The sequence below is a fragment of the Melospiza melodia genome, chromosome 1 (assembly GCF_035770615.1).
Source record: "Melospiza melodia melodia isolate bMelMel2 chromosome 1, bMelMel2.pri, whole genome shotgun sequence".
In the NCBI taxonomy this organism is placed as follows: Eukaryota; Metazoa; Chordata; class Aves; order Passeriformes; family Passerellidae; genus Melospiza; species Melospiza melodia.
In genome coordinates this window covers 122,304,684-122,330,282 of record NC_086194.1, presented here as the reverse complement: position 1 = coordinate 122,330,282, position 25,599 = coordinate 122,304,684, and the positions used below count along the sequence as shown (strand labels likewise).

The 25,599-nt window shown below is 41.4% G+C and overlaps 1 protein-coding gene across 2 annotated transcripts in view; it reads left to right on the top strand.

Moving 5' to 3' along the window:
- The first annotated feature begins 4,272 nt into the window (after positions 1 to 4,272).
- RALBP1 (ralA binding protein 1) overlaps positions 4,273 to 25,599 on the top strand; it is a 32,809-nt gene continuing 11,482 nt past the window's right edge. Inside the window, exons 1-2 of one of the 2 annotated variants that reach the window (XM_063166165.1) lie at positions 4,273 to 4,357; positions 20,788 to 21,081. In XM_063166165.1, coding sequence (XP_063022235.1) covers positions 20,838 to 21,081 — 244 coding nt within the window. In that variant the 5' untranslated portion in view covers positions 4,273 to 4,357; positions 20,788 to 20,837. Of the gene's footprint in view, positions 4,358 to 20,787; positions 21,082 to 25,599 lie in introns of those variants that run through there. The other variant, XM_063166181.1, reaches the window with a different exon arrangement.

Here is a 25,599-nt window from a genome sequence, read left to right as displayed (position 1 = left end):
AGTTTTTTTCAATACCTAAAAGTGTTGCTTTGAAGTATTTTTCTGTACATAAATGATGAATACTCAGAATGTTCTTTCTGAAAAACCTAACCATTTTAGAAAGCTGTTTATTTAGTCTTATTAATTTTGCAGGAAAAAAAAATCACCATTTATTTTGGGGGGTCTTTTTTCACCCTATGTCTGGATAACCAGCAAACCATCACCTACATAAGAACATGTTTTTAAAACTTCTTTTAGTTAGGAATGTTCTCCAGGTAAAGCATTGGCCACTTTTATCACTGTCCTTTGGGACAGAATTGTAAATCACTGAACATAAAGGGAAGCAAAGAGGGAATTCATATAGTAAGAAATTATACAAATTTCTTGTGGCCAGACACCCTAGTGTGACCAAAAAGGGGTGGAGGGACTTTTGTTATTCTTTCTTTAAAAGTAAAAAGTTTAGTTGCTTTGGGTTTTTGTTCAGGTTTTTTAAGTTTGTTTTTCCTTACAGACACTTGAGTACAAAGGTCATAATGTGACATTGCTTTCCTGTCATTTCTTAAGGTTCCTGGATTACATTTATTATGCTTAATGGCTTTCAAAAAAAAATAAATGTAAGAACACCTGTTGTATCTTTAATAATATATCTATGGTCACTCCAGTGTCCCTACCAAATTAAGGCTGTTCTGATAGCTGGCTCCCAAGCCCCTCGTGCTGCTGGCTGGAGCGAGGTGAGGTTTGCTGGCACTTGCACAGTGACACACAGACCCACCCCACACAGATCCGCTGCGCTCTCTCCAGCCCCGTGACCCACGGTGCCCTGTCCCACGGCTGGCACTTCCACCTTCATGGGCAAAGCCTGGAGACTCAGCCTGGGAGGATTTTAACGAGAAGAGAGGCCAGACCGTGCTGATGGGGTACCTGCAGAGCCAAACAACAAGCTAACATTTTCCTGTTGGATGGTAATGTCTGTTGGGCTTGGCAAAAGGAACACCTTTACCAAGATTTGACACATTCCCTTGGCACGAGATCTTTCACCAAATCACCAGTACATCATTAAAATTTGTGCTACTCACCTGGGAAAACACACTTAGATACAAAATCTTCCTAGAAACAGAGCTAACCTGATTCAGACAAGTACATCTAGGATGTAAAGGTGGCCAAGACTCAAGTTTTCTTGTACCCTTCTTATTGCTTAAGTATTTATAAATTTTCTTCCTACCACAGAGAACTTGGAATTATTTGGCTTTGACCAACCTGTTCTAGGGGAAGCTGTTCCTGCCCAGGGCAGAGGGGTTGCAAACAGATGGTTTTTAAGGGCCCTTCCATCCCAAAGCATTCTGTGATTCTATGGCTCCATAATACTGCTCACAGGAGTTGCTTAGGCAGAGTTGAGCATCATACACCTTTACTGGCTCTGTTCTCCTGCTCTGTGGTAATTTCTATGAACAACTTACTTCCTCCCCCAAAGGCATTAACTAATTCCAGGTTAAAACTAATTCCAATTAAAACTTCCAGGTTTTCCTGTTGTATCTTCAGGCTCTCATTGTTTCCGTATGTGGCCAACTAGTTTCTTTCCTAACCTTAATATTTTTATGTATGCTGTGTATTCCTTTATTGCTAAGGAGAATTACACAGCATGTCTGAAGTTATCCCAGAATGGTACAGCCCATGCAGACTCCCATCTATCCAAGACAAACTCAACTCCAGAACTGGCTTTCTTGAAGTAGTAGGAGGAGGAAGGAATTATTCATTAACACAGCTATGCCTTTTCCCTTTTCTTTCCCTGACCAAATGCTTTCTGAAGCTCCCCTCCATTATTGTTTTATTACTTTTATGAAGCTCAGGTACATCAGTGAGACTGATTTTCCAAGCAGAGAGCTTGCCACCTCAGAATCCTTGCTTCTCTTGGTCTTTAAAGCAGTAAGAGTTTACTGAGTGAATGTGGGGCAAGCTGAGGGTGTAAAAAGTGCCTCAGGCTGTGTAAGTTGGCCCCAGACCACAAGGAGTTTTGCAAGTCAGAAATCATCCAAATCTGTTTCACATGGCAGTAAATTGGTACAGTCAGCACTGCACACAATCCCTTGTTTGTCCTCAAAATTTGGGAGAAAATTCATTCTGGGTTCATTAGCTGATGAGCCCATTGTGCATGAACTTTTGTTGGCAGTGGCCTCTAATAATACACATTCTTCAGAGCTGAGAGCCTCTGGCCACTGTCACTTCAAGTGGAGATCCTAACGGGCAACCATCTCCAATTACTACGGGATGTTAGAGAACTGACCCTTCTCTCTTCTCCTGCCAGGAGCAAGGTGGCCTTTATATGTAACAAAAAAAGAAACACATGAGCCGTGATGTCAAGTTAAATAGCCGGTGAGCCCTTGCTGTTACACTTCTTCTGGAGAGGAGGAGGGAGCCTGGAAGTTGCGAGGTTGTGTAATAGGTGCTGCAGACAATATCGCTGTGCTCCAACACTAATCGGAGTGTTTACAACCCTCCCTTTTGTAGCTTCCACTGAATAGCACAAATTCCTGTGGGGGACCTTTTACATTGCCGCAGGAGGTGGCACAAAGAGCTCATTCGACAGGGACTAAGCAGCATTGAGTCCCAAGTGAATAAATGGAGCAGGTGGCACGCTGCCACAGTGTTAATGTGTCCAATAGGCCGGGGATTATGCTTGAGGCTGTGGGAATGAATCGGCCCTGCTTCTGACTGAAACAAATTCCCCTGTTGATGAGCAGTCCTGAAAGGGATTCAAATTACGCAGGTGCTCAACGTAACAGAAACTTGCATTGTAAGAGGCAGAAACCCCCCCCACAACATTGCTTATAACACCACCGTAAACAGGATGCATCTTGAGTTGGGGATGTGTTCCTTGGCACAGGTCACCTCAAGCAGCATCCAGAGCCTTTCTTCATTTCCCTCGCACTCCAGAAAGCGCTAGAGAGAAGTGGGTAACTCCTCTCAGGAGGTCAGATTTATTATGTGGGATGAAGCCAAAGCCAGTGGCTGTTCTCATGTGAATTGAGGAGTTCGGTCAGCAATAACATCACATGGAAGGTGGCCCAGGTGCCCCCACTATGGGGCTGTGTCAGCTCCTGCACTGAGACTGATGGCTTGTGGTATTTGTTGACCTCTCACTCTGACTTGTGTAATCTCACAACTCCTCTGGCCGTACCCATCTTTAATCACTGGCAAAAGAATCACAAAATCACAGAATGGGTCAGGTTGGAAGGGACCACAGTGGGTCACCTGGTCCAACCTCTCTGCTCAAGGAGGATCATTCCAGAGCACACAGCACACATCTGTGTCCAGATGGTGCTTGAATATCTCCAGCAAGGGAGAATCCACAACCTCTCTGGACAGTCTGTTTCAGTGCATGGTCACCTGCACAGTGAAGTCCTTCCATATATCCAAGTGGAACATCCTGTGAATCCGTTTCTGCCTGTTGCCTCTTACCCTATTGCTTGACACCACTGAGAAGAGCCTGGCTCCATCCTCTTGGCATCCTCCCTCCTTCAGATACTTATAGACATTGATGAGGTCCCCTCCCAGTTGTCCCTCCCAAGGCTGAACAGATCCAGCTCCCTCAGTCTTCCCTCCTAACAGACATGCTCCGGCCCCTTAATTATCTCTGTTGCCCTCCACTGGGTCTGCTCCAGGAGCTCCATGTCTCTCTTGTACTGAGGAGCCCAAAACTGGACCCAGCACTCCAGATGCGGCCTCACCAGTGCTGAACAGCGGGGCAGGATCACCTCCCCCGACGTGCTGGCAACGCTTTTCCTACTGCAGCCCAGGTATCATCGGCGCTCTTGGCCACAAAGGCCACGGCCTGCCCATGGCTCAGGGACGCTTACGTTCCTCGTGTTCCCAGAGGAGAGACGGACCTGCTGCCTGCCGGCTCTGGGCGGCTGTTGAGGGAGCTTCACATATATCTCGCCGAGGTCCGTCGCCGGGACGGAGGTCGGGGTCCCCTCAGGCCGCCGGACCCCGCTCCCACGGGCCTGGGGGCTTCAACAGCCGTGGGGGGCAGAGAAGCTGGAACAACCCCCGCGGCGTGCTGGCCCCTGGGAGTTGTAGTGCGGCGGCCTGCAACGACCTGTAGTGCCCCTGCCGGCAGCGTCCCCCAGGGGGAACTACAACTCCCGTTGTGCTCTGCGCGCGTGGGTGGGGGGACACCGGGCCCGCCCGCCTCACCTCCCCGCCCTCACGGCCGCGCGGAGCGAGGCAGCGGCGCGTGCGCGGTGGCGTGAGCTCGCGCCGCTCCCCGCCCGTCCCTGCGAGCGCCGGGCGGCGGCGGGATGGGGCGCGAGGCGGGGCGTGCCCGCCGCGCCTGAGGCCGAGGCGGAGCCGCTGCGCGGCCGAGCGGGACCCCCCAACGGTCAGTGCGGGGCGCCGGGGGCGGGCGGTCCGGCCCGACACCCCGGTGAGGGCCGCGGGGCCGCTCCGGGTCCGGGCGGGCGGGCGGGGGCGGAGGAAGCGGGGGGGGGGGGCGCCCAACTGGCGGCGCGAGCCGCCACCGCCCCGCGGCGCGCGCGGCTGCCGGGTGGGGGAGGGGCCGGCGCGGGCTGCTCGTGCGAGGGGGAGGGGCGGGGCCCCGGGAGGCTCCGCCCATTTTCCCTCGGGTCGCCGCTCGCCCTCCCTCCTTCGCCTTCCCTGCCTCCTTCCCTCCCTCTCTCCTCTCTCTCCTTGCTTTTCTCCTGCCCTTGCTTTCCGTTCCCCGCCAGTGTCCGGCCCCTGTGCGACACTTACGGGCCGTGCTGTCCCTCCTGCCCTTACGGGCACCTTGTGCGCTCTGTTTCCTTGGGGGTTTGCTCCCTTTGGATCGTGCGGGGTTTGCTGCAGCTCAGTCTGGGCTCTGGGTTGACTCTTTGCAAGGTCGTTTTTAGTTGTTTTTTTTTTTTTTTTTGTGGGGAGGGAGAGGTCAGGGATTTATATTCTTTTGCCTTCACCTAGAGGTCTCATCTTAACACAGTAAAAGAAAATTTACTGTTATTGTAATTTTTCTGCATCTAGCAGGTTCTAAGGATGTCATGTTTTCTACCTGATAATATTGTTTAGAAAGTGTGTGTTAGTGTTCATCATAGAATCACACAATGGTTTGGAAGGGGCCTCAGAGACCATCTACTTCCAACCCTTCTGCCATGAGCAGGGACACCTTTCACTAGACCAGGTTGCTCTGAGCCCCATCCCAGATGGCCTTGAATGCTTCCAAGGATATCTTAGTGGGTGATGCATGAGCAAATACATCTTATTTTTAAGTGCTAACATGTTTAAATGAGTGACAAAGATAATGCCAGCAATCCACACTGAAACTATCTGTTCATGAGAATGAGAATGGTGTGGTTTGGATTTACTCCACCCCAGTGTCCCTGAGGTTAATGATAATTGTTGATAGAAAATAATAATTTTGAAAACCCCAGGCTAAGGCCTTTTTGCCAGTTGCATAAACCAGGGTGATTTGTGCAAGTCCCTTGTTTCAGCACAGGAAAAGAGCCCTAACTGTGCTCTTACACAGGTTTCTGATCTGGAGACAGCTTGAAGTGCTTGCCATGAGTGCTCTGCACTGCCATAGCCCACCCACCCTTTCAGGGGTGGTGTTAAGGTTTTGTTGGATATGATGCAGGATGGTAATGCATGTAAATTTATTAATGAGCTTACAGGGGAATGGCAGGGGGGTCCCTTAGATTTGGGGTTTGATGTTACTTGAGGTAACATCAAACTTTGGGGTTTGATGTAACTCGAGGTGCTGCATACTGCTGGTGGTGGATGGTGCTGTGCTTCAGTTCATTTCAGCTCAGTCTGGGAATAATCCCTACGGTCGGTGTGACAAGCTCTTGGGAGGCTCTTTCCTACAGAGAAATAAACAAGAAATAAACAGGAATTTTAAAAAGCCCTTCCAAACTGTTGTAGTTTTGAGCATTTAGTACTTCTAAGTGTGTGAAATTAATTAACCCTTTTGCTATAATGTTCTAGCTAGCTACAAGAATAGAATGTCTAGTTTGTTGAAGTAAGGAACTTTACATTCCCTGTCCTACAGATCTCATTTCTAGGTTGGAGATAATAAATTTACTTTAGTCTTCCCACATCTGAAATGTAACATGGGAATAGCTGCCTTCAAATCTTAATACTCCACGTGCAACTTCTGCATTGTTGTGTCTTAGTTCAGGTGTGTTCAGGGGTAGGAGGGCATATTTTGTACTTTGGATTGGTGGGGCTTTTCCCCAGAGTAAGGATTTCACAGTGAAATCACTGGTGTGATTGTAGTTATGTGGGGAAGAAAGTTCTTTTTCTGTAGGGCAGATTATTTCCATTTCTATATGTCTGCACTGGAATAAATTGTCCTGGAATTGCAATAACTGTGTTCCTGCTTCAGAGCTGCACGGCTCGGTTCTGCCGATGTGCTTAAAGCAAAGCTGACATGCACAAGCCCTGCATCTGACTCTTTAGGGTTCTCATCTCCACTGCTCCCTTCAGGCACTCTTCCCAGTGAGTTTTAGCTGTATTTTCTTGCAGAAAAGGTTTGCATATTTCCTGAGTAAACACTGCTGTTTCCTATGGGCAGTTCTTAGACTAATATGGAAGATGCTGCTGCTCAGCAATAAATATCGCCAAATGCTAATTTACTTTCCTTGGGTAGAGCTTGGTATCGTGTAGCTAGCCCCAAAATGCCATAATATAGGATGATATTTACCTTCAGTTTATAGGAGTGTAGTGTAGCATAATCTGTCAAGCTTGTCTCTGAACTAATGTATCTGATTATGTGGAATCACTGAATGTTTTGCCACCCTTACCACTAGTCATGGTTTGCTATGTGCATGGTGTGCTATCCTTCATCAACTCCTCCTGCTGTTCCTCAGAGCCTCATGGATGGTAGTTTTCATATTGTTGCTCAAAAAAAAAAAAAGTATATCAAATGGGCCCAGAGCTGGAGTAGGAAGTTTTGCTTAGGCTGCATCCCCAGAGGTGGTGGTGTTGGGGGGTGACTGCTGTCCAGATGAGGTTCACATCTTCTGCTTGCCATGGCCAAAACCAGAAGGGTAAGGATGCAGGCTGAGTTTAGAAAAAGGAAGGGTGTGACTCCATTCCTGTCCATACTTACCCTTCTCATCCCAACCATCCCTCACCATTTGGGCTTGACATCAGGGAATACAAACTCGCTTGAAGGTGTGGGAGTACAGCAGAGTGAAACAGACTTTGATGGTGGCAGCAACAGCAAGTTTGCAAAGCTGAATAGCAGCAGGGATGCAGTGCTCCCTGATTGCAGTTTGTCTTTAGGCTGCAGTAAAAACTGGGGAATGACAGCCTACTTGGGGCAGCTGCTGGGAAGTGGAGGATTTATGTGGTATTATCCAAGTAAGGAGTGGTGATCCAGTAAGTTGGCTCACACAGTAAGTTGGCTCAGATATGTCCAAGGAGTTTCTAGTTTATTCTGTCCTGTTACTAGTGGATAATGTACTAGGAAACATTTATTTAGGTTTCATCAGTAAAGTGCTGTGACAATTTTGAACTAGTTGGGAAGAATTTGTGAAAAAGATAAATATCAGGTACAGTGACTTCAGTGGATAATAGGAAGGTAAAAACAACATTTAATACCTGAACAAAGTATGTCTGACCAAAAATATTTGGAATGTGTAACAGGGTCCTTAGTGTTTTTTATTATTAATGATAATTTATTATTATCATTAAAAAAGCACAGAAAGCATCTCTTTTTCTAATCTAATGATGAATTCCACATATTCATCAGATATCTGCAAATTCAAAGACATGAGATCACAGCATTTAGAGCAATCAGTTCACTACCCACAAGCAGTATTTCCTTTGATAACTAATTAAGGTGTGTTTAAATAGAGAAGATGATTTGGTATTTTTTTCCTTGTCTAGTTCCTGTGATGCTCAGTAAATAAAAGTACAGATAATGAAGATGTCCTAGTTTCTTGCAGAAGCAGCTTGGTGTAGGATCCTGACTAATAAATAGCAACTAATTATTTACTAAACACATAATTTTATAATAATAATGAAAAAGTGCTTGCCAGATGCTAAAACAGTAATAATATAAATCAGTATGTGCAGTGAATTGTTGATGTGTATTAATAGTAATGTTATATTTAGCAGAGTTTAAAAACATATTTATAGAGGAAATGTTGTATTTTAAATTAGCAAATTTAGTATTGGAATAGGAAATAGTGCAGAATAAAATAGTGCAACTATTCTGATATAACACTAATAATTGAAGAATGTGATGTAAGTCACTTCATCTATCCTGGTGTGCCCTTAATTGTTAATAGCTTGCTGTCTATCCATTTGCTATAAGTGCTAGGGAGGTAGGCAGGAATACAGACCTTATGCAATCAATGCAAAGAGAAAATTTCTTTAAAAGAAGGCAGATGATCCTTGGTGGTGCACATTAATGTATGATGTGAGCTGGTAGGTGATCCCTGCCTTGCCTGTGCTCCCTGGAGGAAGCAGGGGACGGTTCACGATCGGTGCCAGCTGCAGCGCGACCGGAGCCAGCGCTGGGGCAGAGCCCGTGCAGGTGCACGGATCCCCATTTTGCCTGCTGGGGGCTGTGCTTTGTCAGAGGGACAGGCCCCCCCTTCAGGGCAGTGGAAGGGTCAGCTGCCCAAACAGATTCCTCATACCCACTCTGCCATCTTTATTCTCTTTCTCACCCACAAGGCACAGAGCTGTTTTAGACTGGCTATTCTGGTCTCTGGAGGCACACGAGGAAAGCGGGGGATGAGTGATGGCTGTTTGCATGAGGTGGGAAGGGCCAGATGGTTGCTGGAGAGGAAGAAAGAGGAGCGAGTGCTGGGTGGTAAGGTTTGACATTCCATATCAGAATGCAGGTTTGGACCAAACTGAAATTTATTTTAAGGAGAATAAATTTAGTTTCGTGTTCGTTGCTTTGTACATTTCTTAGCAGTGACTAATTCTTGAGTCAATTCCAATAGTTATGTATAGATAAAATGTATTTTTGTACATTTTCATCCTCTCTAGTATGAAAATTTCCCAGGTTTCTGTTATCTAGGTGAAGGCAGCTCATAAAACCTGTGAAACAGGTTTTCTTCCTGTTTCTCAGTTCAGTAGGATCTCTGGGCTTTTCCTGTCACTAAAGGACAAGACATCTGGCAGAAAGGAGCTCTTGGAACTGATCAGAGAACTCTACTACCAGAGCTGGAAGAATGATTTTTGAAAACACAATATATGATGATAATTCTTAACTTGACACTAGTAGAAAAAGGATATCACAGTGGCAAAAATTGCAGCTTCTCTTTCTCATAAAAAAATAAGTTAGAAAATTCCAAGGGTATTACTTCTCTTTAAAATCATATCTAACTTGTAAAATAGGACTCACACCTATTTTACTTACACCTATGAGCTTGAAGCTATAATTTAATGTTTATCCTCTAATGGCTTTTGTGAAGTTTAACATTTATCTTACCCTGGTGATGAAGCTTGTTGCTACTTTAACATTTCTAGCCTGCCCTGTTGTGTTTTGTAAATACAAGGATCAGCAGTCAGGTGCAGAATTTTTCTGGATGTTGCCATGAAAATAAATTTTCAGTGAGTTTTATTAGCATGAATTAAATTGAGTGCTGAATGTAGATTCTAGTGCTAAACATGCCAGCAATTAAACTCTCTCATTTCATGCTAGTAGTAGTGGTTTTCTACCATGAATACTCTGGAAGTTCATAATTCTCTGGTATTGTTTTCCTATATCCAGTATACTGTTTTCACATACTTAATGCTGAGTGTGTTAATGTAGTGTATAGTTACTGATAAAAGGTAATTAAGTTGACAGATATTTTACTGTATTTATACTGCTCCAGTAGATTTTAATACTGTGAACCAAATGCTGTATATAAAAGTGTAATGCTAAACTGTAAAGAACCCAAAATACCTTTTGTTTTTTAACTGGATTCAAAGAAAAGAGAAATTTCCTTTTCTGCATTTCAGTTGTGGGGGCTTTAAAGGAGATACCATTCCTTTAAGATAGCCTAAGGAGCTTTTTATATTTTATGGGATATTTTTAATTGATTGAATGGACTAAAACCTTGGGGGCAAAAATACCAAGTGATTGAACAGATTTACCCAGAAACTCCTTGGATTATTTCAGTCCAGTAGTTTCAGCTTTTCTTGTTCTTTAGATGTTTTAATCTTGACAAATTCTCTAAGTTTTCTACATGCTGGCCATTTGTTAATTCTAGATGCAGAGATCTTTCACAGGTCATGCTTCTAAAGTTTTCATTCTGAAATTTGGGGTTGCAGTTCTCCAAAATTCATGCAGTTTGCACCACTGGGGAGCAGATGCCTTTTAAGCAGTCAGGTTTTGAAACATGGTTGGAGGAAACAAATTTCAACTTTCCAGCTGAAAGAGGAAGTGATGAACCTGTGGAGTTCTTTGCTGCTATAGTATATTAGTGGGATTGATATACTAGGATGTATATTTAAATACATCTTCCTTCACAAAGATAAATAAGAACTGATTTTCTGGCAATGGCTTTCAAAATGTACCTTTGAATATGCCAGAACCTGTATAACCCCAAAAAGCAGTGGAGAAGGCACATCAGTTTTACCTATGTCATTAATTTTGTGTGCTGCAATTTTATGATATTTTATTTGGTCTATGATCAAATTTCTTTGCAGTTTTCTGTGCTTCTTTTGGTTGCTCATTTTTGATAAATCCTTTAGTAAGTAAGGTTTTAATGTTACTTCAGTCAAACTACAAACACATCTAAAAACACATCATACACAAGCATGTAAAAGAAGTTTGCAGTTGGTATGTATCATTAGAACAGTCAGTTTTGGTGAATATTTTGACAGGTAGGTTTATTACATTTGGTGGGTTTTCGTACTTATGTGCAAGGATTTCACCACTCTTAAAATTGCCTTACCCTGATGGAGGCAGTTTATCTTCTTTTGAGGGAGGGATAGGACAGAGGCCATCTTTGCTCTTAGTGTTTTCAGGCTTCCATTAAACTAATTGCTCTAATTTTAATTAAAGCAGCATGACTTATGTTTAGACAAGGCAACACAACAGATTTAGAAAGGCAATCAGACCTTCTTTGGTCCTGTGCTATCAAATACCAAACCTTTCCTCCATCTCTGAAGCATACAGTATTTTTAGTGTTGTATTTGTGTTATTATTCAGTTAATTTTTATTATTTTGGACTAGTAGGTTGAAAACATCAATCAGTGAATTTCTTAAGGTATGGGAGGTTTTTTGTGGTATTGTCAAGATGTAGGATTGCTGAAAATTTCTGCAGTAGATGCTACAGGCTGAGCTAAATGAAGCCTGTTTTAGAAAGTACATGTGAATTTAATTTTAAATTCTAAGGATATTTATACATTTTTCTAGAAGGCAGGTGTTTCATGTAAGTTTTCTTCTAAGGCTGACTAAATTGGCATAGAAGATAAGGCACATAGTGTGAACTTGTGGGTCTTGCTGCTGTCCCAGTAACTGGCATTTTAATGGATGGCAGATTCCTGCTTTCCCTGCAGAGACCAACAGCTGCCCCATGGTGGGGTGGGTGGTGCCACACCTTGCCTTACATGTATTTCTGAATGCTTTCTGTGTTCACATGCGTGACATTTTGCAACATCTCAGCCCTGGAGGTGATGATGTTAATCACAATTAATAATCTGCTGAGCTTGTAAATATTTAAATTGACTTTCCCCTTGGGTATTGAGTGAATCTGGGGCAGACATGGAAAGCAGAACTTGTTAATCCCATCTCTATGTATGGTACTGAAAAAAATAACTAAAAATTCAGAAATTTGCTGAAAGGCTAAATCCTTCATGTGGTGTTGATGAAGAGCTGTCACTGGCATTAATGGAAATATGTCTGGGAAGTAGAGATGGTATAGCCCTACTCTTGTATGGAAACGTAACATACCATGCTAAATTTTTCTTTTTTTTTTAATATATCATGAGTTTGAAAGACATTGACATCTATTCCCACAGGTTCCTGCTGCAGACATAACATGGATCAGCAAAACAATTATTTTGTTGGCATGTCTCAAAACAGATCTCAAAATAAAACAAGCTACATCAGAAAAAAACCTTTTGGTGGGTAGAACTGCATCTACAATAATGCTGTGCTAAAAACTGCTGTGCTGGGAGCACAGAAATGTTACACATCAATCCATTATTGTTAAGTTGGGAGAACATTTGTGTGCAGCCCAGTCTGTGCTTGATTCTACTCAAATTGGACTTAATAAAGCAACCAATGAAGGCTGATTTTCAGGTGAATAGCCACTGATGTTAGCTTGATAATAAACAGGGCTTTTAAGCCAAAAACAAAGGTGATAGACATAGATATCAAATAATCACTAAGAATAATCAGCTGATAGAAACAGTTATTAAATAATCACTAAAAATAAACTGTTTCTGGATCAAAGTCTTCTTTTACTTTTCCTTTCTGCTGTTATGGTAGAATGGGTTTTATCTCAACCACCATAGTTCCATTTAATATTCACTAGAAGCTGAATATGTTTTGCCATTGTTGCACTGGAACATACAGGGTTTTAAACATGAAAAGAATCATACATGGAAATTTATAATCTATGTCCTGTATCACACTATGAAAAGATCCAAGCAAAGCTGTTTTTTGCTTCCTCTTTTGCTACAGAGCTGTCAGTTCAAGTGACATCCTGTAATTGATAGATCTTTTCATCTATGCTCAATAGATGGTGGCAAAAATGCAATGTAAAGCATAAGAAAGTTAATTTTCACAGTTCAAGCCCTAAAGGTTTGTGTGTCATTAATATACTTTCAGAAATTGCTTCTTTCTGGGTATGATAAGGCCATAGAATTGAATATTCTTTGCCTTTGGTAAGGATTGTTTGTACTGCCCTCCCAGTTAAAGGATTATGAAGTGACTTCTGCAAAGTTCATGCTGTTTGAAAATTCTATGAATAAAATAACGATCACAATCCACCCAATTCAGTGAAGAAGCATGGTGCTTCTAATTGATTTTTTTTCTATATCCAGTCTGAAAGATGGTATTTGAATACTGGATTATAAAGCCCCGCTGTCGGGACTCTGCGTGCAGTTCTGCGTGCCGCACCCGTGCTCTGCCGTTCCCTCTGCGTGTGAAGCAGGTTTATGGAGCGTGCAAGGCTCTCTGTGGCTCTCTTGTTTGGGGGTGGCAGCAGGTGCCTCTCGAAGGACAAAGCAGCAGACACCCCAGAGCAGTGGAGCTGGCAGAGGGGCACACACCGGTCCTGCTTTCGCTGCAGTTGGTGCGGGTACAAAGGGTGATGGTGCTGCAGCAGCAGTGGCACTGCCTGCACATGCCAGCTGGATGTGTTCCCAAGAGTGCCACAGAGCCTGAGCTCCCCTGCTGCCAGGAGCCTCACAGTGCCTCTCCACTGCTGCTGTTGGATTTGCCAGGTGAATTGCTGCTGTTACAGGAGGGCCCGGGCATCATAGTGTGTGTTTTTGGTGTGTGGGCATTCCCAGATTTGCTGCCACTGTTAAATCCAAAGCAAAGAGTCTTTGGTAATTGCTGTTTACCCTTACCATTTCTAGTGTTTTAGCATGTGTTAGCTAAGACACTTAAAAAAAAATCCCCACAAAACACAAAAATATAGTTTTTATAGACTTAGTTGTTTTTTGCTGGGTGTTGGAACCGAGTGTGTAGAGCTCTGGCCTCTCTGGAAAACTAGATTCTGTTCTGTCTTGTTTGATCTGTCACGGGTAGTCTGCAGATGCTGTTGAAAGAACAGCAGAAGTGCTTAAAACTCCTGTAAAATACTTTGTGCCAAATCCATTGGTTTTTCTTCTGCTTCATTTGGCATTTTTTACTCTGAATAGCACTTGCTTTTTAAACATCATTTGTAGTACATTCAGCTCGACCAGTCATGGCTTTAGGATGTTTGGTTTTTTCCCCTGACTCCACTGAATTGACAGCTGTTCTCAGGCTGGCTGCATTCAGGTACTGGAGTGTGACTGAGCAATGCTGTAGTTTAAATCTCTGATCAGGGGAATTTGTCATTAAATAGATCCAGCCCAGGAACTGATTAAAGTATAACAATTAGTATTGATTTGCAAAATCATAATCTCTGTACAACTTGCTGCAGACCTTTCGGTACTAGACTGCTCTTTGAAGGACTTGTCAGAAAATGTGAATTGTAAGAAGACTTGGATACAGTTCCAAGGGCAGACAAAACCCATGGTGATACTGTTTATAGTGATTGTTAAGAAAGTAAACTGCACACCTTTTGCTGTATTTTCCTGCCTTCCTTTGTTAAGTATTGAAAGTAAAACTTTCTGTTCTCTTGGTGGTACAAGTGGGAATTTGGAGAGGTGGACAAGAGAGAAGGGGCAGGGTTGTCACACCAGGAATAATTCTAAAGCCAGTGTAAACAATAGTGGGTATTAGATATGTTGTACAGTGTGGCAGTTTTCAGAAGTATAGGAGGGTTCAATATGTAGCAGGACAGTTGTAGTATTCAATTCAACTCTCAGCAATTCAGCTCTTATCAAAAGCTACCATTTTTTAATTTGTGCTGAAAAGTTTTGTATCAGAGGCTGGTACTTCAATTTTATTTTTTTTAAAAAGCACTAACTACATTCCTCAAACTGTTTCTGAGAATTCAGCTAGCAAGAAAATATATTTTCTGTAATAACGAATATTTTCTAATGAGTATTTTGCTAATCAGGCAAATCTTTTTAGTGCTATTTGTAATTTAGAGGGGGAACCTGTATTTGGCTGGCGAAGACCTCCCAGATTGCCTTGCTTATGTGTGGCCCATAATTTGCAGAAGTTTTAATGAGAACTGAGTGTGGGAGAAATAGAAGGTGGTGAGGGAAACCTGGGAAACAGCGAGCAGCCAAGAGGTGAGGTTAGATGAGACACTGGGTGTGGAGAACAGGAATGGTGAAACTGGGCTTGCACAGGTCCAGGCTGTGAACACCTGCTTGGTGAGGAAAAGATTGTGAGATAGACAAGGTGCAGTCCTGATTGTGGAGGAGCTGCACTGCAGGAAAGGGGACAAGGAAGCAAATGGAGATAATCTGGGGAAGAGTGTGACTAAACCACGAGTGAGAAACTAATGTACCAGGCCTGAGTGCTGTTACTGGAGGTATTGGATTATTTTGTGCTGACAAGACCACAAGGAACCAAGACCAGGATTTGCTGGAGTTAAAAACAGAGAATCCCAAACAGTGGAGTAGCACATTGCCAAGAAGTTTGGAGAATGAGAAATTATTCTCAGGGTGGGCAGTAGCAGTTGCAGTGCAGGTGGCTGATTAGTCAGGATACTCCTGCAGAAGTCTGGTCTGGGTGCAGTGCCTGTCTGCCTTGTGGTGCAGAGTTCAGGCCTTCTGCTTGTTACCTGAGAAAGCTGCCATGCAAAGCAATTAAACAGCTTGTTAGCTGGACAGTTATTTGCAAGAGTGCCTCTTAAATATTTGGTTGTTATCATAATGTAGTGCACTGCTTTGAAACTGCTTCCATGGCCATTGGTTCAGCTGAGGAAAGACATGGGAGGACTTGCTCTGATATCCCTGAAGGATGGAATGAGCCACATGGTGGGGAGGGCAGGGGGAGCCACTTGTGGGGCACAGTTTGTGTACCCTCTGTGTAGGGCTTTGGTCGTTACCCTGTGACAAAGATCTGTGCCCAGACTTTCCTTGTAGACTACTTGCTTTGGAGAGGTAGTGGGATACCTGCCTCTTGTGGGAAGTGGGATGTTACAGTGAAATAGGAGTGTGACAGTATAGCCAGTGCTGGAGGCAGCACCATGGGACAGGGGCTTTTCCTAGGCAGCTCTGGTCCATCTCTTTCCAATGTGCTCTCTCCTGGAGCAGAGCATTCAACCATCCATCCCCTTCCAGGGATCCCGTTTTTGTTTTTTCCAAAATGTGTGTCTTGGAAGCAGCCTGTGAATTGCATCCTGATGGAGCTCTATAGAATTTTGTAGGCTAGGGGCTATAATACTCTTTCCCTGAAGTGAACCAAAGTGGAAAGCATGTGCTTCCACATATCTGGAGATTTTATCTTCATGCAATTGCAAGACTTTATCATAATGGGATTGGAAACCTTCTTTTCGATATTTCTAAAATGTCTAGGATATTATTTAATTATTTATTTTAAGGCTGGCTCCCTACTGATTAGATTATTGAAGAGCTGGAATACCCTGAGTAACAAGGAGTATTCTGGATACAGCTGCATATTCTAAATGTGAGCTGGCTCCTCCAAGAGCCCACTCAGGTGTGGATGTGGTCTGTAGCTCCCTGGTTGTTGAGAGATAAGTAGTTTTGTCTGTTTGTATATCACTCCTGAGCTGGAATGGACTCTCAGAGCCGAACTTGAAATGCCTTGGATGGTGCTGTAGCTGCCAGACTTTATCCATCTACAGGTAAATGAGAGCCCACACAAAATCTACTTTTGTTACTTTTAGAGGTGATCCGATGCTGGCATTATTTGAAAAATGTACAGCTTGCTCCTGTGACTTCAAATGTATGATTGTACACCCTCCTTTGAAGTAAATTTTCCAACATTCTCATGGCATCACATATCCTGTAAACTAATCTGAGCTGAATTCTGCTAAACAATTTGTATTTCATCCTTTTTATAAAAAGAATTCTGTGAAGTCCCTTCTTGATGCCTTAATTTTTGCCAATTATGAAGAGTGCATGACTCACAGGGGAGTTACTTAATGCTGTGTTTGTGTGATTACTTGTGACTTGTGAAATTTTAAACTTGCTTTGCCTGTCTACATGAAGTACTTCCCTATTCTTTCTCCTTTCATGGCTGTGTTGCCTTATTAAAGAAAGGAAAAGGCACTGATTTTATACCTGGCCACTGCTTATTACATGAAAGACCGAAATGCTGCCATACAGTCAAATGTCAAGATTACATCAGAGGTCATCTAAGAAGTGTTCAAATGAAAACAGAGATTTGTATTAAGCTTTTCAGTATGTTATGAAAAATGCAGTAGATACACAACTTAGATGTGATACAGACCTTGTATAGTCTTGGTAAATAAATTTTAATTGGATCTTCTCATCTTATTCCAGAGTCTCAACAGTTATATGAGTACCACTCATGGTTTCTGAAGTGTTTTGACATACTTAGCCCACAAGTGATAGTTTTTATTCTTCTTGTGGTTCATTACTTTCCAAAATGGAGCTGTGCTTGTTACTAGTGTATTTTTGTCCAAAAATGGTGTGCTTCACTTCTGCAAGAATCAGGTCCTTCACACATATGCAAATATTTTGGACTGAAGGTCTGTGGTGATGAGTGAGGGAGTGCTGTGCTCTCTGTCTTGCTTTTGGATAATTATGGTGGAGCAGGTACTGGTAGCTGAGTGAATGTCCTCACTCTGCCTCCATCCTTTGATTAGTGACTTCTTGGGACTATTTTCAGTGTAACACCCAGGTGTTCAGAAGGTGTCTGTTTGTGGCAAAATGGAATGACCAGAGGACACCCACTGTGCTTCAGATGTGGTCTTGCATAATACTTGTTGCAGAAAAAATCCACATCCTTCATTCCACCCAGAAGCTTTACAAAATAACATCTGTGCATGCAATCACCTGCTCTAATTTGCTTCTGCTGTTGCAATTGGTACAAAGCACAAAGTCACAGTACAGACTCCGTGCAAAACAGAAATAATGGAGCCTTCTGTACTGAATGAAAGAGCTGAATTTGGTCTTTCAGACTATGTTTCTTTTTAATGTGTTCATACCAACTTGGATGATACACTATTAAAATGAGATCTATTAAAGCTGGCTGTCATGTCTCTCTGTCTTCTCTTTTTTATGCTTTTTTCCAAATCTCATCTTTACTTACTAAATATGCAGCTCAAACAGATTTTTTTTGGGAAAGAGTTTGGTTATTTTCAAAAATGAGACTTGAAAAACCACATTATTTTGCCTGTGCAGGCATCTTCCTTCCTTTCCCTGACCTACTTTCCTGTGCTTAGTCTGTGGTCTAGAAAGATGGTGATGGCATGATAGAGGAGATTTTGTGTTAAAAACCTTCTTTCCATGTTTAAAGTCTCCTGTAATTTAGTCTTTCCTTGGATGGAGGAGATGTCACAATTCTGCCCATGTTCAGTGAAGGCTTCTATTTGACATTCAGTTATTCTGAAGGACTGACTCAGTGTTGAGCAGGAAGGTGGCTCAAGAAAAAACTGCATTTTGGGAGTACTGAAAAAAGTAGCTAGGTCTGGGAAGGTGCCAGAACTGCGAGAAGCTCTCTGATCCTGTCAGGTAGCAGCATTTGTGGCTCCTGTGGAAGGAGTCAAATGTCAAGTGAAGGAGAAGTGGTGGGAGTCAAGGAGCCTGCTGCTGGCAGGGAGGTAAGAAGGGCCTTCTTGTGGTACTGGGGAGAGACTGAGAGCCAGTGGGAGAAATGAGGACAAGGTGAAAAGATGAAGTAACAGAAAACAGCAGCAGAGAACATTCAGGAAGAAGTGGGGACTGGCAACTAATCTGGTAGAAGAAACAGAGAAAGAAGGGAGAGAATTTTATCTGCAGGAAAGTGGTGTGCAGCAGGAAAGTAGGAACTGCCCAAATGAAAAACAAGATGAGGGGAAAGTTGGAAGCTGAGCTTGAGTCACAGAGACCAAAGCAGATGAAGATCAGATTGTCTGTGATACATTGAAGGTGAAACAGAGTGGTAAGTCAAGACAAGAGCTATGGGAGTACTGACACTTGGTGGTAAAGAAATCAAAGTTTTAAGTTATAAATACTAAGGAATAACTGAAATCTGAGGAGATGTAGCTCTGTGTGTGGTATGATAAAACAGAGGTGCCCAAAGACAGGGATTGCACTCCTGTCATGGTGGTTCTGCCACTTCTCTGTTTCTCATTGCTAGTGCTTGTTGAGCTTTTCCACAGGCCAGCTCAGCAGCAGAAGCCTGTTGGAGCAGCTAGGAACTTGAATAATCTCACAGAGAGGAAACTGCTGCAATTGGAGGCAGAGGAGAGTTAATGGGGGAGTGGTGTGACCTTCCTCATGTGGCAGCAGTGAGTTATTGAATCCCCTGACACAGGAGAACTGCCCAGGTGAAGAGAAGCAGTTTGAGGGGAGGGACCTGCTGCAGAGGGGAGGCAGGACTGAAGCAGTAACAGATTGGGAAGAAAAAGTCTGAGAGGGAGAAACTGGCAGAAGAGCAAGCCTGTTAGAAATGTTCCTTCTCAAAATGCCTAGAAGGTCCATGGTTTTTTCAGTCTTTTTTTGCTGTCAGAAGAAAATGGTAAAAGCCAAAGGAAATGTAAAGATTTATATGGCAGTAGAACATTAGCATCCATTAGTAAAGTGGAAGAGGTTTTTTTCAGTAAGCTTAAAAGCTCTCTTCTGCTGATAGGTCTTGATATAATTTGAGCATCATAAAATTTCTCCCTTATGTAAAGGCCTAGGCAATGTTACATATAGGAAAGTAATGCTTTCTTGAAGCTGTAAAATAAAAAAATAAGAAACATAAGTACTGTCTTAATTTATTGCATTTGCAAGTACACCTCATTGTCTTAATTTTTAGCCAGTGCCTCTGCTTTAGCTAGAATAAGGAATGAACAGTATTAAATAAAGATTTCATTAATATTTTCTCATCATAATTCAGTGTCTTACTGTGCCCTATTCAAATTCTGATCTGAGTAACTGGTAATTTCCATAAGCATTGTGAGTGATCGCCTGTAGGGAGATACTGTTGCAGACATACTCTAAAACTTCACTCTGATCTGCATACAGAGAGCTGAAAGATGAGATTTGAAAAAAAAATTACAATTCTAACCCCAAAAAAGTGAACAAATCACCCTCCCCAAAACCCACTTAGCTAGACTGATCTATAATTGTTAACGGGGCAGAAATAACATGGGCAGAATACAACAGCATGTCGTATTTTTTCTGTATGCTACCAATCTGTAAATGAAAGCCCTGGAGTTGAGTGATACTGCTGAAGAGTGTTGTGGGATGTGTCCTTTGTGACCATTTAGACACAAGGGATCAAATCCAGCCAAGTGGACTCCAGAGGTGTGGTGTCCCATACAGGATATCCATTCTGTGGTATTTCTGAAATTTATCTGTACTAGGAGGAGATTTTGCTTATGTGTTCCACTGCTGAGAATTTATGCATTGGCTTCCTTTAGCAATTTTTGTATAAACTTTTATTTGGCCATAGCTCCCAAGCAAACAATGTACCAGCATCTGGATGCAGATAACCTGATCCAGCCTGTTCAGAGGGGAAATTGTTGTATACCAGTAAAGCATAATCATTATTTTTTTACCTTCTTTAATTTGCAGCAGCATAATTAAAAGATGGATTTGCTTTAGCTGTATTTATTTTATTTCCCCCCTTATTGCAACAGGCTAGGTGAGTTCTTATTTGCATCTATAAAATATGCTTGGGAAAGAAGAAAATGATTTTTGCCTTAAGGGCAGTGCTCACAAACACTCTGAGCTTCCAGGCAAATCTATTTGATGTCCAAAAAAGTTAAAGTTAGGAAACTAATTTGTAGTAAATACTACCAATCAGTATGCAAGCCGCCTATGAATTTTGTAAGAATTATTTCAACAGTTAAAATATTCAGATACTTAATATATATGTTTTATATATCATAGAGTAGAAATGGCTAAAATGGCAGATCTCATGTTAATATGGCTCAGGAGTTAATGCACAAATTCTGCAAACACTGAGCTGAAGACCTGATGTTGTGTTACTCTGTCTTGGCAGAAGTTGGAGCTCTCGTTGTAGAAGGTATTGCTGTTTATGATTTCAGGGTAAAGCTGTAAACCAAGTGTTCTGAAACCCATTGCTTAAAATTGTGTGGGTTCTCTTTTTGTTTTCTTCTGCTGCAGGTGTGATGGACAGGTAGCAGAAGATTTCACTGTGCTATCTGGGTCTCAGAATGACCGAGTGCTTCCTGCCTCCCACGAGCAGCCCCAGTGAACACCGGCGGGTAGAGCACAGCGGGGGACTCGCTCGGACTCCCAGCTCTGAAGAGATCAGTCCCACAAAATTCCCCGGGTTGTACCGCACCGGGGAGCCCTCGCCGCCTCACGACAGCTTGCATGAGCCTCCAGATATAGTGTCTGATGATGAAAAGGAGCATGGGAAGAAGAAAGGAAAATTTAAGAAAAAAGAAAAAAGAAGTAAGTAGACAACTTCTCTTTTTAGTTCAATGCTTTCAAGTTCTCTTTCCTTTTTTCTCTCTCAAAATTGCTAAGTATTCCCAGTGGGTTCTTTTTAAATGTGTTTCAGTGTGGAGGAAGTTAATTTAGTTTGCTACAAGCAGACTTTGTGGAGCACTTGTTTCTCTTGCAAAAAAACTCCACACCGTAATTTTCTTTTGTTGTGAGATACAGGTGCCAAGCATGTGCCCAGAATTACTAATAAATGCATTTATCCAAAACCTTTCATGATGCATTGGTAAATTCTGGCATGGAGTGGTTCTTCATGTTCTAAGTGGAGGTTTTCAAATGTGTTTCCAAATATATCCATTTTTAATCATAGCTGAGGTGCCAGCTAGAATAAAAGTGTATGTCTGATCTGAATTGTACACTTGTGCATTTGGAAGAAGCAGTTTCAACAACTGTAGCCCTTTTCCCATATGTCTGCCTTCTTCTGTGTTTGCCTTATTCAGTGTACCATCCCACGTTTTCATGTGCACACTGCACCATTATTCGAGCAGTCATAAAATCTCTGTTGTTTTTTTTCTCTAGTTTCTCAGTTTAGTCTGATCACACAGTTTCCTCCAGCAGTGCCAAAGTATTATCGCAGAGGTCAAAAATGTGGAAACCAACACTGAGATCTGAATTTTCCAGAACTCACTGAGCAAAGGTTAGAAGAAGGTAAAGCTTTGACTACAGAATCCTTTGTCAGCGTATCAGTATCCAGAGTGGAAATTTCTTAAATGCTTACCCATCCTCCAAAACAACAGAACTATTACTTACCACCTTTAGATTTGAGCAGAAAATTTTCAAAACATGAAATAGTTTTTATTCAAGAAAGTTTTTCTACATATTCTGAAAGAACAAAGCACTTGGAAATACTAAGCTGATACTGAGCACTCTCAATACCAGAATGACTCTTCCTGTCCAAGTCTCTGAAACCTAAATACCACAGCCCAAGTGCTAGTACTTTGTGATATTTGTTTTAGCAAAATCTCAAAATGTCTGAATCTCTGATACAGTGTATCCTGCTGTTTCTTACATGTGGAATTTGGAAGATCAGAAAGAGTGAGACAGTATTCTGTTAGAATTAATATGGGGACTATTTGTCATATGCATGCACACATTTAAATAATCGCTCCTTAAGAATCTGCTGTCACTGCACTGCTTTTAATCAAACCAGTTTCCTGGAATGCAGGAATTGTTTCCACCACAGTTAAGAAGGGCTATGGCTATTTTAACTAAAAACTGTTTGCCTAAGGAATACTGTAACTCAAAGATGCATCCTCAAGTTTAAACCAACAGTTGAAACAGGTTTTTAGAAAAGTGATTCATTAGTGATTTTCTGTAATGTAAACCATATTGACCTAATACAGATTACTGGATTGGCATTGAAAATTTGGTATTGATTGGTCTAAATTCAGGCTATCAGTAGTTCCTTTTTTACTGTCCAGCTTTCTGTTAGAGCTCTGTATTGCACACCTCTAAATCTGAAACGGGTAGATGCCAACATTTTTCATCGTATGGATCTCTTTGTGTGGAATTCAGGATGTCTCATGGTGATAGTGTAGCTGGAGTCTGTTGTTTAGGAGGAGAAATGCTGCTTCAGCAAATTCACACGGGTCTGTGCACATTGGCACTGCAACTGTTTTTTTCCACAAGAGGTTGCAACACATTTTATAGCGGATTTTATAGCTGATGTAAAGCAATCTCTGTTACTTAAAAGAACCTTTAAGGGTATGAAAAAGTGCTCAAAGAACACAAAAATGTAAAAAATGGGAGGAACAAAATAATATCTTGCCGCACTAATGTAAAGGGCATTCAGCATTTCTTGGCCCTAATATATGTCTGTCATATAATTGCCAGTCAGATAGAAGAGTAATTTACATACCACGCTTTCAGTACATCTCATACAGTCCAAAAATAATCAATATTGTAAATATACCCTCAACATAGACTTTAACTGTCTAAATTGCAAATGTACTGTACAGTTGCTTATCATGGTAGATTTTAAGATTTTTCCTTCCAGATTTGGCCTTTGTTATTCCTCCCATCCTTTCGGTTCTTCATTTTATTTCACCTTTTTAATTTTGTTGTATGTCTTCAGATTGTTTCTTTTCATTTTTTCTGGCTACCTGCTTTGGTTTTGAGTAGTGCACAACCTGCCATGATGATGCTGTTTGGGATATAAACAAATATAACTGAACGTGTCAGTAAAAAAAAGTGAACATTACATTATGACAGAGTGAGTGTTTATTGAACTTGCAATATTAGTGAATTAATGACAAAGTCATTCTAACACCTGAAACTCTATCTAAGTTTAATCCCACAAAATCTTGAGCTATTTTAGTGATACTCTAAATGTAAACTTCAGAAGTGCTTGAAGAGCAGCAGGGAAGGTTAAATACCCCAAGGTTACTCAGTTTGGTTTTTCAGGTAAATAATTTCTGCAAGAGTAATGTATTCTTAGCTTCATTATTATCACCTATATAAAAAAGCATTTTTGTGTGCTAGCAAAATACCCTTTTCCATATTTTTGTATATAGATATAGTTATTTAATGATTTGATTTTTTCATGTTAGTGTCAGTAACCTAATGATACACAGCAATTATTCTGGGAGAAAAGTGCTAAAAATGTTTTGGAGGTAATAAAAAATTCAATTTAATATTGTTTTTTATGTGGAATATTGGCTACTGGAAAAATGTTTCAGCCACTAATTTTTATTCTCCCCTCTCTTTTGATAGACTGGGTGTTGGTTTGCTGTAGAGTGAGTTAGATTCAGAGACTTACTAGGGATTAAAAGGAATTTTCTTTTTACTGGCATAGTTTTAAATCACATCTGTTCCCTGACTCAAACAGAACTTGTCCTCTAACAGCAGGAGAGCAAAAATGGATCTGTGTTAAGCAGCAATGGATTATGTGAAACAGCAACCACTGTAATTGATTTTTGAAAATGTTTAACCACCTGTCACTAATCACATGTTGATAAAGCCATAAAATATGCAGTTTCTTGCAGAAGAAAAATGTTATGGTAAAATACCTCTGAAGAAGCTCTTCTTCCCATTAGAATTTCTGTAGATAAAGAGTCTGTATGGAGTAGATCTTACTCTGCTTATTCATTTACTTCTGAAGATTGATGCTGATGGGCAGAATGTGTTCAATATACAGCTAGGATTTTTTTTTGTTTACAAGAATCTGGATTTTCTTTGTACAACTCCAAGAAAATGGAGAATTATTAGAATTGTACTAAACTATCACGTGAAAGGTTAGTAGGATCATCGATATGAACTCTTCTGAAAATTTCAGGGAATATTTTTGAAAGACAGATCCTTGATATGTTGGACAGGGCTCCTCTGTGTTCCTTTGGAATGTAGATGAAGACTGAAACCAAACCACTGCTATTGCAAACAAAACATTTTTACTGTCCAGTGTGTGGAGAAGCTCTGAATACAGTTTTCAGATCTACAGACTAAAAGGTTATTAGAATTTTCTACACCTGATAAAGATTAGAGGCTCTTCATATCAGGATTTATCTTCGGGATAAATAGGGTGTGTTGCTGCATCCTGTTCTGCTGACAAATCACTGTATATCACTATGTACCACTGTGTGTTTATCTAGCAAAGCACCATTTGCAGATAGTTTAAAGGTCTGCCTTTCAATGCCAGTGATTATTTTAAATCAAAATAAAGTAAGACAAATTTCTTATTTCAGCTTCATTTGCTCTGCTGGCATGGTGCTGCTGAGTAATTAGCATGCAGAATTTGTTTGGGAGTGTTGTGCTGACATCAGTGAATCAAGTGAATATTAAAGACAAACTGATCTAATTGAAAGTTGGATAGTGAGTGCTGGTAGTGTCTGTAAGGTAGAAGTTTCTGTTGATAATAAAAATAGAACCCATCTATTCAAGCTCATTGTGCATTTGTGTGTTTTAGTTTTACTTAGAAATGCTGTACTTAGAAATGCTGTACAATCTGATGACAGTCTCTCTGACAAACTGACATTAGGTAACTCATGCTTGCACTGCACTTCAGTCATATTTGACCTACTAATTCTTTCATATGTAAAAGCCATCCATGTTTTCTTTCAATTAATTAATTACAGATGCTGCAGGTTTCCCTGGGGAGCCAAATCAGCTGTAGAGTTGTAATTTACTTTAAAAAAACCCATCAGAGACCCAATGGACAAAATGTCTCTTGCAGTAGGTTTGATAAGTGGTAGTTCTGAATAATGCCACCCTTGGAGTTAACAATAAATACTACAGCATGACTTTAGTGCTTTGTTATGAGAACACAGAAGTATTCCCAAGTATGCAGACTGATAGAGACACTGGACTTGCTGCATGACAAAGATTATAAGCCTATAAACTAGATTTTTCCAGAATAACACTGGAATTTATTGTTGTTGTTGTTGCTGTTGTTGTTTATATTAATAATAATAATAATAATAATAATAATAATGGGGTTTTTATAATTCTCAGTAAGATAAGGGAACTTCAAGC